Genomic DNA, 17,036 nt, shown 5'->3' with positions numbered 1-17,036 from the left:
CATCATCTCAATTACTGCAAGTCCCTTAGAGGAAAGCGTTGACATATTGTCCATTAATATTGTAACTGCACATGTCTGTCTGACAATCATACTCATCTTTTCTATCTCATTTTAGGCCATATCATAATTTCATTATCGCAGTCGCTCTGGCTGCAATGTGTCAGTCGAGTAGTTTATAATTCAGCGTACATTTGAATGGACTTATTTATGTTTGGCGTTTAGTCTGAAATCTCCTAGGCCAAGGGAGTGTTTTCTATATCCTACGCCCAGGTGCGTCGGAATCTTCAAATTCTATTCAACGACCTCGATTTTCGTTACTGGCTTTTTATTTTATTCACAGAGCGAGCTTCGCGCTAATTTCTGAATTCTTTACACGTGAAATCATTTCAAAAATCATGTTTTCATTAACCAGGGAATTCATTCGACGAGTAGATTCTCCAAGCCAGTAACTCGATTGTTTGTCCTTCTTGCAGAAGCGATTTAGAAATCAATCACGCATGCTAAACGAAGTTTCGAGGAAGAAGTCATCTCTAGAGACATGTCAATCATTGAAATAAGTATTCGCCATCATCACTGCTCCGGCCTATTCGACCTTGTTGGTTATCGGTTGTGTCAGTTGTCAAAAATATCTCCCAACACACACACACACAAGAACAAAATTAAATTCATCGAGGGAATTTACGTCAAGTGTTTTATTTCTGCTTGGACTGAATCGGCAAGTGGCTATGTATATATATACACGTGCTGTAGTTTTGAAACTAACCGGACTTTCCGAGAGAAAACATTATTCAATGATTCAATCTTGACAAAGAGCAAATATAAGGAGCAGTAGTGAGAACAAAACTCACCAGTCAAATACGCTGGCTTCAACCAAGAAAGGTCGATTAATTTCCATCTTACAACATGAGGATAAATGGTAATTAATCGTGATGTAAGCTGGTTTGAAAACCGATGATTTTCTGTTGATGGTCGATTGGATTTCAGTCAGCTGTTATCTTTATTGAGTGATCCGAATCGTCTTTCCTCTCCTTGACCTTTCTCATACTTTACAAGATAGGATGATATACCTTCGATATGAGTCACATATATAAACGATTTGGTAGTTCGATCGCTTTCGCGGATATAATGAATCTTTTTCGCACAGGACAAGCAAGCTGACAAATTGTCTTTTTCATCTCGTCTGCAAGATTCGTCTGACCTTTCGTTTTATGTGTTTGCGTGCGTGTTTCGTTTCACTTCATCTCTCTATTTGAGTTCGTGTACAATAGCGATCTAACAATCTGAATCATTTATAAAGGCACTTTGGCTGAAAACTTGCGGAACAAATTACCGAAATAACGATTAGATGCAATAAATGTAGATTAGAAACAATAATATTTTTCACTTTCACGGGGCTTAGGCAATTTACCCCTAAAAATATCTGACTTCAAGACGACCCTCTGTTTAGGAATTCAATTCCACTCAACAAGTTGGTAACTTCATCTGTGCATGTTCAGCAATAACTGTTTGCCCCAGAAGTAGTTCACACAGTTCAAAAATGGTTCACTTTGTAAAATAAGATTGTCTATCTTGTTAAAGAGCTTCAGAAACGTGTTTATGGTATATATCGTATCTGCTTTTCGACGGGTTCCAGGAATTAATCGTCGTTTCACTAGAATGAGGAACAATTGAGCGTGCACCTGATGCGGGTGTGACGCCACGGCGATACCGCGGTGAGGCCACTCATCATAGATTTTTTCGCCATAACTTAACAATGACTTATTTTTTTCCATTGATTTTGGGATATTCCTGAGCTACAGGATGCACTGGCTTTTGTGAACCTCTGATAAAACTGTTGACTGATACGACGGGAGGTTTCTCGGCAGGTTTGATGGTTCGCTATTTGAAAATAAGACACGCAAATTTCAGAATCATTTCTCCATTGTTTTAATTTCCAAATTGAAGACGATTTCATCGAAATATCAAATGGTAATTTAATCGGCCAATAAATCTATAATGAACGCTAGTAGGCGTATGTTATAATATTTGAGATGTGATTGGATAGACTGACGTCTATGATCGGCTACGGTGAACATCGTTAATTTTGGCGACATTTGTCTCGTAACGTAATTATTGGCATGTGTGTGTAGTTTAAGCGATGAATTTCGAAACTGTCTGGATAATGGCGCATATTATTGATGGGTTAACTTTCAATTTTCCCCTGTTTGTACAATCGATCGATCGATCTATGTTTATCAGATCGGATTGAAGGTGGAACGAGCGTTTCTCAAGTGTTCGTTTTAAGCTACTAATTAAGACCGGATTCCACTAGGAGCCGAGTACATCTTATCAAGGTCGCGGAAGTTCGTGGCTCGGAAATGTTTTTTCAATCAATCATGTGAAGATTTATAGATGATTTCTCCCGCGTTCGCGCGCAGACGATACGATGTCGCTGAAGGTTGGGAATTAGATAAAACTACATCTATCATGCTGTATCTGAAACATATACATGACTTGTGTTTGCCTTTAGATCTCATCTTCAAAAACAAATGTTTCGAATGTTTTTTCCATGTTTTGTTCGTTGTTCGCATGTTCACTACTTCAGCGATATTGTGTATATGCGTGGGCTAACCCTCCATATAATGGCCTATAGTTTTATGAAGACGAATGAGATGAAGCTCTGAAGGTCGTCCATATTAGTGTGCTGCTCCAGGGCAGCGTTGTTACATATGACGGCGGCCATGCGCATAATGCGGACTTGTTCTCAATTCCCGGTTGCCTGTCCGTTTTTCGCGATGTTTGATATACAACATGTTTTTCAGAAGCGGTTAAGTCATTCTTGACTTCACGTATTCAGTCTTCGATGATAAGGGGGACTGACGACAAGTCATGCAAGCGCATCATCAGCTAGAAATCTAGCCTAATTGGAACCGGTGCCGTGGCTTCCAGATCATCCCCTATTACACACTTAGATTCTCTTGCACATTTCAAACTGTCGATGATTTATGGTGTTTCGAGTCATGAATCACTCGCTCCTGTCAGGCGGAAATAATCGAACATTTAGTTATGATAGTATCATCTGACGACGGTGGAAACTGTTTAGCTCTCATCGGCAACTCGCTCGACGTCAGATCCTAAAAGGCGATGACTTTGAAATTCTTACGCAACTACTCTCGTTATTCCAATGAAATATTCGCAAATTTCTCGTTTCACAAAACTTTAAGCGTCTTATGGACCAATTAGAATGTTACGTGACTCCACTTCTTGAGAACAACCGTGCGCGTCAGGAATCGTGCAAGGTTCGTTTTAATTGAATTTCATTTGGGAAAACAGCTGTGTTCCCGTCATCCCCTGATACTCATGTGTGCAAAAATCCCCTGGTAGATATCTACTGCAAGATCATATATACCAACTTGACAACAAGATGGAGTTTCTACTTTTGAACTATAAAAATAATAAAGAAAAATATTTATCGACACTAACTCTATTCGTAAAATCAGTCGTTCAAGTTTGCTGCTCCAGTTGATGTTTCTTGAAGGAGATTCGCATTCGTCTGGTTGTGTTCGTTGCCCGGGGTGTTAGCTATTATCTTGACAGGGAACAGGAGTCAAGCCTAATGACTCGTGCACTGATACACCAGCGCGCCGTGCTAGCTTGCAGGTAGAAGGAAAATAATTTACATCAAAAGAACAACCAACGACCAAGGGAGTGGGCTTCTTATTAATACGCGTGTTTGCCTTTTGAAAAGTGGAATTAGCTTTTGATAGAAATGAAAATAGTAATGACTATCGCTGTGGCCGATAACGTTGGGCGTATGAGGAATCGTTATGCAAGGGGTTATAGACTTGATCGACTTGGTCGTTAGTTTCCATCGTATTTCAATTTTACACCCGTTTTAAGTTTCGAATCGATACTTACTGAACTAACGATGCACATATGCGAATAATTAAACTTAAATTTTGGAATTCTCATGTAAGATATTTTATGCGTGTCTCATTACGAACCAATGTATCTTTTACCGTGATTGCCTTGCATAGCATTCTATACATCCGTCATTTGAGAAACTGATCGCATGCCTTATATTTCGCCATAAAATCTAAATCTATTTATCGGCTCATTAATTTACTGAAGTCACGATTTGATTCATCGTTTATAAAATCGAGAAGGAAAACAGTTGATATATATGAGCTGGTATATGAGTCCCGTGCCGAAATGAAAGCGAAAATGTTGCTTCTGACAGATAATAGGATATCTTGGGCTAATTAGAAGTCATTTCTATACAAATGATTCCATATAAAAACTTTTTCAAGGCAAAATAGTTTATAGCGACAACAATTGTATATGTCTATATCAGAATATCATCTGAATCTAGCTTTTTGATAATAATGCCTTCATCATCTTTTGATTATCAAACGTTAAGATCTTTTCGTCCGATTCCTATGAGAGGATATAGACATATTTCGATATAAGACTGCGCTCCCTCTTCCCAAGGTGCCCCCATATTCAGCGGTCACTTTGTGTAAATCACATTCATATTGTTCGACTGCATCAAAAAGCCGTCGCTACTTAGGGATGCCTTTCGCGACTTGTTTTTCTATTATTTCGTGTCTTCGTTGAAAAAGCACACGGCGTTGCTGTTGACTGCGGTAGTCCGTCGTCATATCCCCCCAAAGTAGCTTCGTCCATACGTCACCGACCAAATCATGTCATAATATGGAATCATTAGATAGTCAGACCATCATAACAGTAAAATGAAATGACAACATTACGGGTTATCCTCACCGTGGACTGCACGAATACAAATAATTTCATGTCGGCTCAGATAAACGATAATTGAGTAATCAACCTCGAGACAGCTTTGTATCAGGTGTAACGTTCGGTCATGATGGTCAACACCGCGTTATATATACTTGACCACAGGTGTCATATTGAGGAGCTACAGTCAACTCGAAAAATCGTATTAAAGAAAAAAACAACACTCAAGAACTTCAATCTAACGTTTATATTTTATATAAACTCATTTTGTTTTGTTCTGTATGTTTTAGTTTGTTTAGATTTTGTCATGCGTGCAATATATCTATTATGAACACTCCGTATTGGTTAACAGCGGGTGTCAGTAATGGGACCTCCATTTGATGATTGGCCTCTATTGTACTGTTTATCCCTTTGTTATTAATGAACAGTCAATGCAAGATAACATCGATTTTTGTTGCATTAGGAAAGAGTATAAGCAACAAGGTTCTTAATGGGGTGACGAAACTATAGTTGTTTCATTAATGACAATAATTTCATCCTGTCTGCAAATGCACGAACTTCTCATGAATTCATATTTCTGTATTTTAGCTTGTCATCTGCTGAACAGAGGCGTGGTCGCTTTATTCGGACCGCAAGAATCTCAAATGGCCACTCACGTTAACTCGATTTGTAACGCGTTAGACGTTCCGCACTTCGAGGCCCGACTGGAAACACGGTCGGACTTGAGAAAAATATTTTCGATAAATCTATATCCAGAAGCAGATATTCTAGCCAATGCATTCGTAGACCTAATCTCGTTTTACCGGTGGACAAGGATTCTAGTTTTATACGGAGATCAATACGGTAGGAAGCCATTTTTGTCGCCAATATTTCGCTCACAATAATCATCCGCCACCCGATATCAAATATCAGCATGGCAAAAATATCGAAGAAATCCCCCTTTTCATCGCGTTTTGCGTATGACCAATTATCTGTTCTGAGCTACGCAACTTGTTAATGCGTGTGTAATTGCTGTGATCAGCTACAAAAACAAAAGAGATGTGCTTATCGTCATTTTCTTGATGACCAATAAATTGACCAATCACGTCATGTATAACGCTACAATTTTCTGCTATTGACAGCGGTCGAAAAACACTTGCTATCTTCGCGTATATCTCTGTGTATTTTTTTCAGGATTACTCAAGTTGCAAAATCTCCTGAAAATGAGTAATCGCGGAGAAATGAGTATCATCGTTCGTCAAGTTAACAATGGAAACATGCGCGTAACATTGCGCGAAGCTGAAATGAAAAACTGGCACAATATCCTCGTTGACCTAAACGTTGATGATACACTATCAATGCTCAAAATAGTGAGTAAAGATTTGGTTGAATGCATCGAAATACTGATGGCTGCTACTACCAAAGCAACGGTAACAATAAGCTCGTTCTAAGATTTCCAACATCGTTTTTTATCTCCTCAGGCTCTCCAAGAAGGCATGGTAAATTCCAATCATAAATACATTCTAACCAACCTGGTAAGCTTCTCTATTCGCAATGATATGAACTATTCGTCAATGATGTCATCTAGGTTCAGTATTAAGACTGAATATCATTGAAATAGATTGTTTGATTCTAATCCATAATGTCAAATGCGTTAATCACGATATTTTATAGGATACGGAAACAATAGATATGGAGGATTTCCGGTACAACTACGTCAATTTGACTGCATTTAGATTAATTCCTAGAGAAGATCCACGCGTTCGGTCATTACTTAACGAAATGTCATTCTATCAAGCGACATCAAACCTCATTTTACTGAACTCAACAAATCCAAAGATTATCAAGGTCGGCTCACAAGTCACAAAAGCAACTTTGCCGTTTTTTGTATCTTTTTACAGCGGGGAATTGAATTAATAAAAGTCGCTATCATCTCAGCATCAATTTTCTTCTTCCCGCTGGAAAAGGTAAATTAGGTGGGCCATAAATTAATTATCATAATGGATTGTTCAATCTATTAATTCTAGACGGAAGCAGCTTTGATGTACGATGCCGTGTATATGTTAGCTTACGGGCTGAAAGAGATCCAACACAGTCAAGACATCAGGATGGCGAACCTATCGTGTGATGGGGAAGAGGCGTGGAGTTACGGTAGCAGCGTCTACAACTATATGAATCTGGTACGCATAATAGTTATAAGCAGAAAAAAAACGTTGCTTCACGTTAGGTCCGCCCAAACATACATGAAACACATGAAAATATTTGCTGAACAAAGAGTTTCTAAAATGAGAAAAAACAATTTATGATATTCAGTAATCAAATCAGTGTGGTGCATGAAGTTTTGATGAAGTGCTAATGGTCTACGATCTACTTTCTTCTTTTTTAGACTCTCACCTGTATCTATCATTTATGTTTTCAGGCTCCTTCCGATGATATTGTAGGCATTGCTTCACTTATACGTAAGATGATAACTGTGGCCATAAATGGGCTTAGTTAGAGCGAAGTAAAATCAGCTCCAAGATATGTACTAAAGCATTCAGAAATATCAGTTAGCGAGAACAAGTCCAACTTTATTACCACAGTGTCATTTTGTAAATTGGCTTTCATTTCATTTCTACCCGAGCACTGACAACTTAGTTGTACTTTTAACCATGCACTGTCACTGTCTGATTCATTTTGTTTGATTATTTTGTCATCATCTTTGATGCACCTTTTACAGTTCGATGAGGACCAAAATATCCTGGTAATTATCAAATGCTTCATCTTCGCTATGGTTATATTAGCATCGTCTGAATTGAACATGATTCTGAGCATGCCACCGCCACGCATCACTCGACCGGCTTTCATTTAAACTTCTTCCCGAGTCTTGATGATGATTCATCAGATTTTAAAGATAGATTAATTGCAATCTATATTTTGTGTTTCTCTACGTGGACTATTATAATGTCAATCTATATCTGCCAACGGCATCTTGTGTATTTCTCTTAAATCATGTCGCAGAGCACATCACGCATGCATTACAATCATTGATTTTAATCCGTCCCGTAATTCTACTCAGTGAATTCAATAATTTGAGCGAAGGACGGATTATGATGTGCTAATAATCTTTTCTCGGCCGCAAGTTTTTTAATTACGCTGATCCACGAATTAATTCACGTGAAAACAACTGGACGAACAGCACTCGTTCTAATCCAGTCAATTGACGCTTAGTGTTTTGTTAAAAAACATTTCTTTGACCGCAAACGCATGGCTTCGATTCAAAACCTTTTTCAAATAAAATTGAAATATCAAAAAACCTATGCGTCTCATATTTCGATCGTATCAATATTCTTGGTGAGAATGCTGATTACATGTATATTGAAATAATGAAAAATTGACTATTTCACTTCCCAAAACATCAGCAAGATAAGAAATAAGACTTAGAGACATTGATGGACGGCATAGAACTTCTATGTTTTATAATCGGGACCGATATCATGAAAACAACTATTCTGTATATTTTAGGAAAGATTTGGAGAGGGTGACGAGCTACCATTGTCAACCTTATCAGGGACCATACAGCCATTACAGCAGGGTCGTAGAACGGACTTCAAACTGGAAATACTGTGTCTTACGGAAGCGGGATTTGAACTGGTAAGATTCATTACTGGATGGATGAATAAGTGTAGTCTGCACCTGCCACATAATAATCTTGAAATTTTCAAATGACTAGGATTAAATCGTCTAATTTTGAATATCGAATGTTATTGAATTGCCGCAATAAAACACAATTATAGATGATATATGTTTGAATACATTTCGTTTTGAAGATCGGAGACTGGAATCCAAAGGACAAACTGAATTTTACAACGAACTTTCTACAACGAGGCGCCTCTCTTCCAAACAGTAAATACGGATTCAATGAAACATTGAGGGTCACATCAATACAGGTACGTACAAGACCTCTAAAATATCCAATACAATGTGTTGTATTGTTGCTTAAAAACGTAAAAATCCCGAAAAAAAAGAAACGTCATGTTTATCTATTATCAATATCGTCTGAAATCATATGTACGTTCCGTTTATTAAAAGCACATGCTTATTTCATTCCATCGACACATTTGCATCAAAACCGTTTTATGTGTATTCTTATTTCGCATTTAAATCGTAAATGAATTGAAATTCTGGAGAAAAAAAAAACATTTTTAGTGCATGGATGTTGCACAATCATTACGTTGAAAATATTTTCATGTTAAATGTGTTTTGTAATGTGATTGATTCGTGTCAACGTAAGAGATATTTAGAAAGTTCTTAGCGATAAATGATGGCCTCTTACTGAGGCATTATATATATATGTACTCTTTATTTTAGGAAAAGTCGACGTTAGTTGTGACGTCATTGGTGGTAGGTTGTGATACATGGCATTCCTGCTCACACTTTAAATAAGAACATACTAACCCCTCATATAGATATTTACGCCCCCGCTTCTCGCATCTCTGTCTATCAATAACGTTTCATGAAGCCTTCAGGTTATAGCTATATCTTTCGTCAGCTTTAATCATCACCGGCGGCCGAGTTTTGCCGAATGCTGCCGGAAAATGTTACGAATATAGCGCGCTACATGACAAGTGGTTGATAATGTACTGGAACCAAATTGATGGATATGATGAGTTTGACTTTGACTTTCATCATTGTACTAGGATATATCTATTTCTAAAAAGACTCACTAATCCATGAATCATTTCATTCTGTGAGATGCGGAGAAATGCGGATGTTTTTGGCTTCCACGGTGGCGCAAATGGATGTTTAGTGTCATTTATATATATCTCTACCCGAATACGCATTTGATCCCGTACAGATCCTGATTAAATCCCTTTTGCTTGTCAACACTATACCTATATCCTGTCCATCCAAAAAGACTGAAAAAACTCAATCATGTCCGTTTCTATCACATCCCAGTTTTGGCATATTTTTCTATTCATCCATTTCACGTCACTGTGTCCGTTAAAAGAATTTTCTGTCCGATCAAAGGTAAAAGGAAGCTTAAAAGCCATAATTCGCATGCAATTAATTGCTAATTGATGCATTATACTTCATTTGAATCCCTTTTAAAAATATATTGATAAACTCCCGTTGTTCATAATTCCCAAACCGGCTTCGCAGATTTATAAATCGGGTGAAGGTCTGATCAGAATATACATATATAGATATGGCTGGTGTTTTTCAATAGTTGTTCGTGCGCAAATGTATACCAGGAACGATGGCTAATGCTGGACAGTATGATAAATCAGCGGATATTAATCATTCTTCAAACTAATGAATCTCGGCCAAAATAATGTCTCGCTTGTAACGGTGACCAGGGTGACCACAGATCTATCTCGAAAACACAAATAAATTGTTAGCAATATTTGAACAAGATCCGTGTATTCAATATACCAGAGATGATTCAGGGTAGCACTCTACAGCACTGATGATGTTAAATGCAATTTGCTTTTGGATGAATTGTGGTCACCCAATGAAAGCACAAGTACAGTTTGTTTTCACTTGGAGTCTTTACTTGAAGAAGGTTTAGGTTCACCAATTGAATGGCTTAAATATATCAGTTCGGCGAGCGAATTTCAAAAGATTTTTTTATAAGTTACGTGAAGCACATTAAATGCACGCAAGGTTGATATGTTTGATACCGACACGTATAGCACTTAAGACACCACACTTGCTGAACGAATTAAGTTCTAGTAAATTGTGACTGCATGTCGCATAGATGATAATCTATTTAATTGCTTAATTTGGTAAACCAGATATAGAATATATCTTAGTGTAGTTGTTACTTGAGCTACGGTTTGAATCTCCAAATATGAACACTCAGAAAATGAATCATCATTAGATACAGTTCAGGCATTGAACGAAATTTCCCTTTTATCTTATATTACGCGAATAGTTTTTCATTAATCATTTGAATGGATAATTTTGCACGAACTCTTATCAATCTCTATAAATCAGCTTACTTATGATACATCGATATGTTTAGAAAGATAATCATAGAATTTAACTTTCTTTGGAAACGGCATTCGCTTTACCTTAGAAGTAGAGAGAGAGAGAGAGAGGAGAGCATGCTTTATAAAACTGAATTGATGAATGTCATATTATATTAAACTACGTAAGCAAATATGAAAATATTCAATGGGTGAAGTAAGAGCTTTCGACTCACTGAGAAGTGTCCTATCTGATGCGGGGATACCCCATCGGGACGATGTCATACATTTTTTTTCTATACCACTGAAGACCTTGCATGTTACTCTGCACCGATGAACCACGCTCACTTGACGTTTTAAATCACAAGTTTTTTTTCATGCAATTAACAATTTTGTACTAAATCTATCGAATTCAAATGTTTTTCTCCCTACGTCATCCGAGAATCTTTATTTTGTTTTATTAGACATCAATTTCTTCTTCAAATAGAACGATTAAACGATGTATACAGTATTTACTATTCTATTCACAGGAGAAACCGTTTGTTATGTTGAAGAAAAATCACAAGGAACTGCAAGGTAATAATAAATACGAAGGATTCTGCATAGACTTGCTTCACGAGGTAGCAGGCATTGTCGGATTCAATTACGAAATTAGACTCGTTGCCGATGAAAAATACGGAGCACAAGATTCTGAAACCAAAGAATGGAACGGAATGGTGCGGGAGCTTATTGACAAGGTAACCTTAAGGCATATTTCGAATTGTGATACGTAATAAAGTTGTTTAACGTTGCTTGCATTGATAAGGTTTTTTTTCAATTTCAGAAAGCGGATCTCGCGGTCGCTTCGCTTACTATAAGTTACATACGTGAACAAGTAGTGGATTTTACGAAACCGTTTATGAACCTCGGAATAAGTATATTATTCAAAGTGCCAATAGGAGAGACGCCTGGGCTGTTTTCTTTTTTGAACCCGTTAGCACTGGAGATTTGGCTCTACGTAATCGTTGCGTACATAACCGTTAGTTTTGTGATGTTTATTCTCGCTAGATTCAGTCCGTATGAATGGTACAGTCCGGACGGCTGTTCGAACTCAAAAGATACAGTCGAAAATATATTCACATTGTCCAATAGTTTCTGGTTTACAGTAGGTACGCTAATGCAACAGGGTTCAGACATTAATCCACGGGCCTTGTCGACGCGAATTGTTGGCGGAATTTGGTGGTTTTTTACGTTAATTATAATATCGTCTTACACCGCAAACTTAGCCGCATTTCTCACGGTTGAGAGAATGGTTTCACCCATTGAGAATGCTGAGGATTTATCTAGGCAAACTGAAATAGCGTACGGCACGATATCCGGAGGCTCGACGATGACTTTTTTCAAAGTAAGTTATAATTTAAATTCTTCTTATAATTGTGTGCTGTACTTATTAGGCGAAAACTGCTCTATTCAATTATTTTGAACACTTCAAAATTCCTCAATAATCCATTCATAATCGAGAAATCAAACAAAAATCATTATCACTTATCTGCAAAAACCAACTATATATAAATGCATGTTGTCCATACTAAAAGCCTGGCCTTTACCTATAGATACATATTTTACAGTCTATGCTCTCATTATACGTGGTTTGATAGTTAGTAGTAGCAGGGCCACTAGTCCCTTGTCGTATCGTAGTAAAATATCTATATCACATCAAAAGTCTATTCACTGTTGTCTTTATTATTTTAGTTTTAAGGTAGCACTGATCAACTTTGTAACTGACCTCTATTTATTTATCCCCAGCAATTCGGCAGTGCGGTACGTTCCTATATTCATTTTATCATATACATATTTCAATATACATATATATATATATTCTTAAAGAGTCATTTATAAACGATTCTTCTCTTTTTTTCAAACCGTCGACTACAAATAGATCTGTTAGCTTTAGCAAAAATTCGTCGTCTTTTGTAAATTTTGTTAATACAAATGTCGTCAAATAACCATTTTTCCAATGCCAGAATCCAGTTTTCACACCGCCCCTTTCAGTACTACCGTTTACTGTTGTTCGCCGAGTTCGATGGTGTCCGAAGAAAGACAAACTTAATTCATAGATTTGTTTCTTTTTTAAGGTTAAAAATGTTTAGATAAATGTGAATAGTTAATATTTACGATACTCATATGACATCACTTCAGCAGATTTTTATAAACAATGGCTTCAAGATTTTTGCCGAAATGTTCATTTTGCACGCTGTATCCATCATCTCAATATCTGCAACACTACAGTCATTTTTGCATGTATTTCCAATGATCAGTGCTACCATTATAACCTGAACGAGTGATGTTGTCATTTTTTGCTTCTACGTGAAGAAAGTGCGGAAATTTGTTGCCGATAATGTAAATGTTCTGTATACTGTTGTGGCCCGCCGACACTTAAACCCATCCTCCCTCTGCAGGGACTCGAACCTGATGGCATCGCTACACTCAGCCACGGCACGAACCCCTGCATCAGTAGACCGGGTGCGCAGGTACATGCGCAGCTTTCCGAACAAAAACTTGCGGCACCAATCAGATTGCTCGTTGTATAATCGTTGAGGCAAATTTCAAGGAAGAACTATAAATGGGAAAACCCGGGCTAAAATAAAACGGGATTTCTGATTGGCTTAAAATCACATCATCTGAACTGCGCATGTATCTGCGCACACGGTCGATTATGGCAGGGTTTCGTGCCGTGGCAATCTCGATGCCATCAGGTTCGAATCCCTGCCGGGGGAGGATGACTTAAACCATACATTGATCATGTATGTCCGTTTTAACCTCCTTTCTATCGGGATGCAACTTTCTTCATGTATATTTGCCATTTTGTATTTTCATGATTTTCTCTGTTTTCCTAAAGATATGAAAGCCATCTCAAAATATTTGATACATTTCATTCAAAAAATGATTTCGATGAATACTGTTTTTTTCTTCGGGCTGTTTTTTATGTGGTTTAGTTCTTTGATATAGATGTCTCTACAAATAATCATAGCATGTGTTTCGGTTCCGGAGTCGGGCTTGAATCTAATCGTTCGCATTTCTTTCGGCTCACATCAGGTCTATTCGAATCTTGCCTCGACTTTCAAGGTGTATAAAGCGAAGCAATTTCTTGCATAATCAATATAAAAAAAGATTCTGGTCGGTGCAATGATAAGAGCGACATCAAATCGCAGTGTTTATCAAATAGCTATACGCTTGTTTATGCGTTGTCGTATGTATTTTACAGGATTCTAAAATCGAGACTTACAAACGGATGTGGCAGTACATGGACACGGCCGAGCCTAATGTATTTGTATCTGACAGTTTGGAGGGAATAAATAGGGTGCTTAAAGGAAACTATGCATATCTCATGGAATCCGTGATGATAGACTATACCATACAAAGAGAATGTGATCTCATGCAAGTCGGAGGACTGCTTGATAGTAAAGGATATGGAATTGGTACTCAGAGAGGTATCGTTTTTTCTCATGATCACTATATCACTCCTTGTAGTCATTCATTTAACCGTAATCTACTAATTTTTGGCACGAATTCAAAAACTCAAATGTTGATTATCAATATTCATGCACTACATTCCATATATCATTTATTATATAGGATCCGAATACCGCGATCGTATATCACTAGCTATCCTAGAACTTCAAGAAAAAGGAAGAATACAAATGATTTATAACAAATGGTGGAAAAATACGGGCACCTGTAACCGTGATGATAAAAAGGAATCTAAAGCGAATGAACTCGGGGTAGAAAACGTCGGCGGCATTTTCGTGGTTCTGGTGGCCGGTCTCGCTTTAGCAGTAATCGTAGCCGTTATCGAATTTATCTGGAATTCAAAACATAATGCACAAACTGATCGAGTAAGTATTCACAGACCTGGTACAGAAGCAAATTCTGTCGATTTCTTACATTCTTGTGAACGGATGATATTCTAAGGTATCAAAGAATATGCTATAATCTGGTATATTTCATATTGGCTTGAATCGCGTTTCCAGCTTGAAACATAATTCGGCTCCAATGATAATTTGATAGTAAAAATAAACATAGAGGCGTATCTTACTGTACCTGCATGATATCATATAATCGAACTAACAAAATAATCAGTGGCAATAATCTAACAAGTCGATGGTTTGGTGGCATAGCATTAGCATTAAGCTTTTTTTAGTATATAACTGTTAACGAGATAACTACAGGGTAATGGATTTATTGCATGTTTCATTTGTTATGGTCACATATAATCATTAACCCTCTCGGTGTGGTTCCTTGCCTTTTAGCTGTGCTCGAAACATCTAACCCTTAAAGGAAAGAAGGTGCGTAGCCTACATGTATACGGGTCACTCTTTTTTGTTACTTTATGTCCTTACATCGCCATTTAGCCTTCCTTGTTTTTCGTCGATATGCAAGTGACCAACGAAAATGCTTATCGTGATGGGGTCGGATCCTACCTTAATGACATTTGTTACGCTTCTCGTCGTATGTTATTTTTTTCAATTCTTATATCAGTTTTACTCTCTCGTTTAGCAATCACTCTGTTCAGAGATGGCCGAGGAACTACGTTTTGCGATACGATGCCACGGATCTACAACAAGGCCTGCTTTTAGACGACAATGTTCAAAATGCTCGACGTCTGCCGCCGAACTTCCGGTGGATTCGCCAAACGGCGTAATTCAACTACGCGAATTAAGGAGATCTCCGATGATGGGTATACGCGAATATCGGTCACCCTCCCCGATTCCTGACCTTTACGCTCGAGACTTTGGTCGGCCTTCGTCGCCTTCCCAATCATGCCAAGACTGCAGGCGGTCAAGTAACTTCGAGGATTTCCGAGAATGATATCGGAATTGTCACATAGTGGAGAACAAGGTGAAATCAAAGTGTGTTTGGGCAGTGCCCGAACCATGATTGGGCGCATGAGCCCTCACCAATGTCAGTGAGGAACGATATGATATTTGACTGTTGTCATTTGCATCTTTGTAAATACACCCATCATATCATGCATCAGTAAATAGGGTTTGATTCATAAGGTGGGCGGTGAGGGCTCTAACTAGCCGTCCATATAGCATATATAGTTATACCGAAGCGATATTTTGACGGAAATTGAGGGAGATACGGAGAGAGTGAAATTGAAATTGAAAATGATAAACCATTCTGTTTGCCAGTGGCGTCTTTGTTTACTTGTGGGTAATCAAATAAGACAGTTTTGATAAAGATGTTTGTTACGTTTTTGCAAGCTGACCTTACGATTGCGGTTGAACATGATCTAGTAAATAATTGCACTTCCGTTGAAAATTTGAAAGACGTTGATTCCTTGCATAGAATTCTTATTGTATAATAATATGTACGATAGCCAAGATAACCAAGTCCGAGATAATACATCGTTGTGTGATTGCAGTTTCAACGTAACCCTTGATTAGCTTGTAAGATAAAGGCCTACTCCTATACTAAATCCACCGATAATCCACTAAACCCAGATCGTTGATATTGCTTCATGTTTTACTTGGCTTAATTGATTGTTTTGTGGTCCGTATATATTTCGATGTGAAAAAAATCTTCAGTTATTCATTGGGTATATATTTTGTTTTTGTGTGAGCGTGTTTGCGAAATGACTTCGTATTTTATTTGTATCGATGAACAAACAATGTAAATACAAATGACAGTAATAATTAGTAGAATCAGTTTTCTTTATTGAATCAATTTATAGTGTGTGTAGTTGAATATGTAGAAATGTCATCCGGAAAAAAAGTGATTTAATTGTAATTAGTTTGCGTACGTTGAAGAGTCGAGTAGATGGCGCCAGTGAAAACTCGCAAAAGCTGCGAGTAAAATAAATTATATCAACTGTTGAATATTTTACGAGAGAATGTTCAATGTGTTTACTTAATATATTTAGAAGGTTTATAATGTTGTTAATGTTTGATGAGAAGAAAGAAAATAATGATAGTTTTTAGCGTCATGCATAAGCTTGGTGGCTTTTACAGCAACCCTTTGGTCGCCATTTATCCATGAATCTGAATCTAGGGGATTTTTAGATTAGTCAGCTATTTGATTTTTCAGATATTAAACTTGTTGACGTAGATTAAATGCTTTTACGTTCAAGATAAGACTTAATATAAATACAGTGCCCTTCATGAGTTGACTAAATGAAAGTGAATCGTTCATTGTTTTATTTCGTATCAATTCTGTGTTAATCTTTGATAAGTAGAACTATTTGGACGTTCATTCATAAGAGTATTAACTCATTTTCGGTATATCTTCCTTTTTGAAGCAAACAATTTTTAGTTCAGATTCGTTATAATGTAAAGTGAAATGTGTCTCTTCACTCATCGTAAAGTGAAATGTGTCTCTTCACTCATCGTG

The 17,036-nt window shown here is 37.4% G+C and overlaps 1 protein-coding gene across 1 annotated transcript in view; it reads left to right on the top strand.

Annotated features, from left to right (window-relative positions):
- LOC141915041 (glutamate receptor ionotropic, kainate 2-like) overlaps positions 1-16,959 on the top strand; it is a 49,839-nt gene extending 32,880 nt beyond the window's left edge. The window contains exons 3-16 of the mRNA XM_074806435.1: positions 5,323-5,577; positions 5,908-6,083; positions 6,195-6,248; positions 6,388-6,561; positions 6,741-6,893; positions 8,242-8,346; positions 8,523-8,642; positions 9,064-9,096; positions 11,195-11,401; positions 11,488-12,048; positions 13,909-14,134; positions 14,280-14,539; positions 14,954-14,989; positions 15,201-16,959. Coding sequence (XP_074662536.1) covers positions 5,323-5,577; positions 5,908-6,083; positions 6,195-6,248; positions 6,388-6,561; positions 6,741-6,893; positions 8,242-8,346; positions 8,523-8,642; positions 9,064-9,096; positions 11,195-11,401; positions 11,488-12,048; positions 13,909-14,134; positions 14,280-14,539; positions 14,954-14,989; positions 15,201-15,512 — 2,672 coding nt within the window. The 3' untranslated portion in view covers positions 15,513-16,959. The remainder of the gene's footprint in view (positions 1-5,322; positions 5,578-5,907; positions 6,084-6,194; positions 6,249-6,387; positions 6,562-6,740; positions 6,894-8,241; positions 8,347-8,522; positions 8,643-9,063; positions 9,097-11,194; positions 11,402-11,487; positions 12,049-13,908; positions 14,135-14,279; positions 14,540-14,953; positions 14,990-15,200) is intronic.
- Positions 16,960-17,036: the final 77 nt, after the last annotated feature.

Source organism: Tubulanus polymorphus, chromosome 1 (assembly GCF_964204645.1).
Source record: "Tubulanus polymorphus chromosome 1, tnTubPoly1.2, whole genome shotgun sequence".
Lineage (NCBI taxonomy): Eukaryota > Metazoa > Nemertea > Palaeonemertea > Tubulaniformes > Tubulanidae > Tubulanus > Tubulanus polymorphus.
The sequence above is the reverse complement of the archived record's forward strand: the minus strand, read 5'-3'. Positions and strand labels throughout refer to the sequence as shown.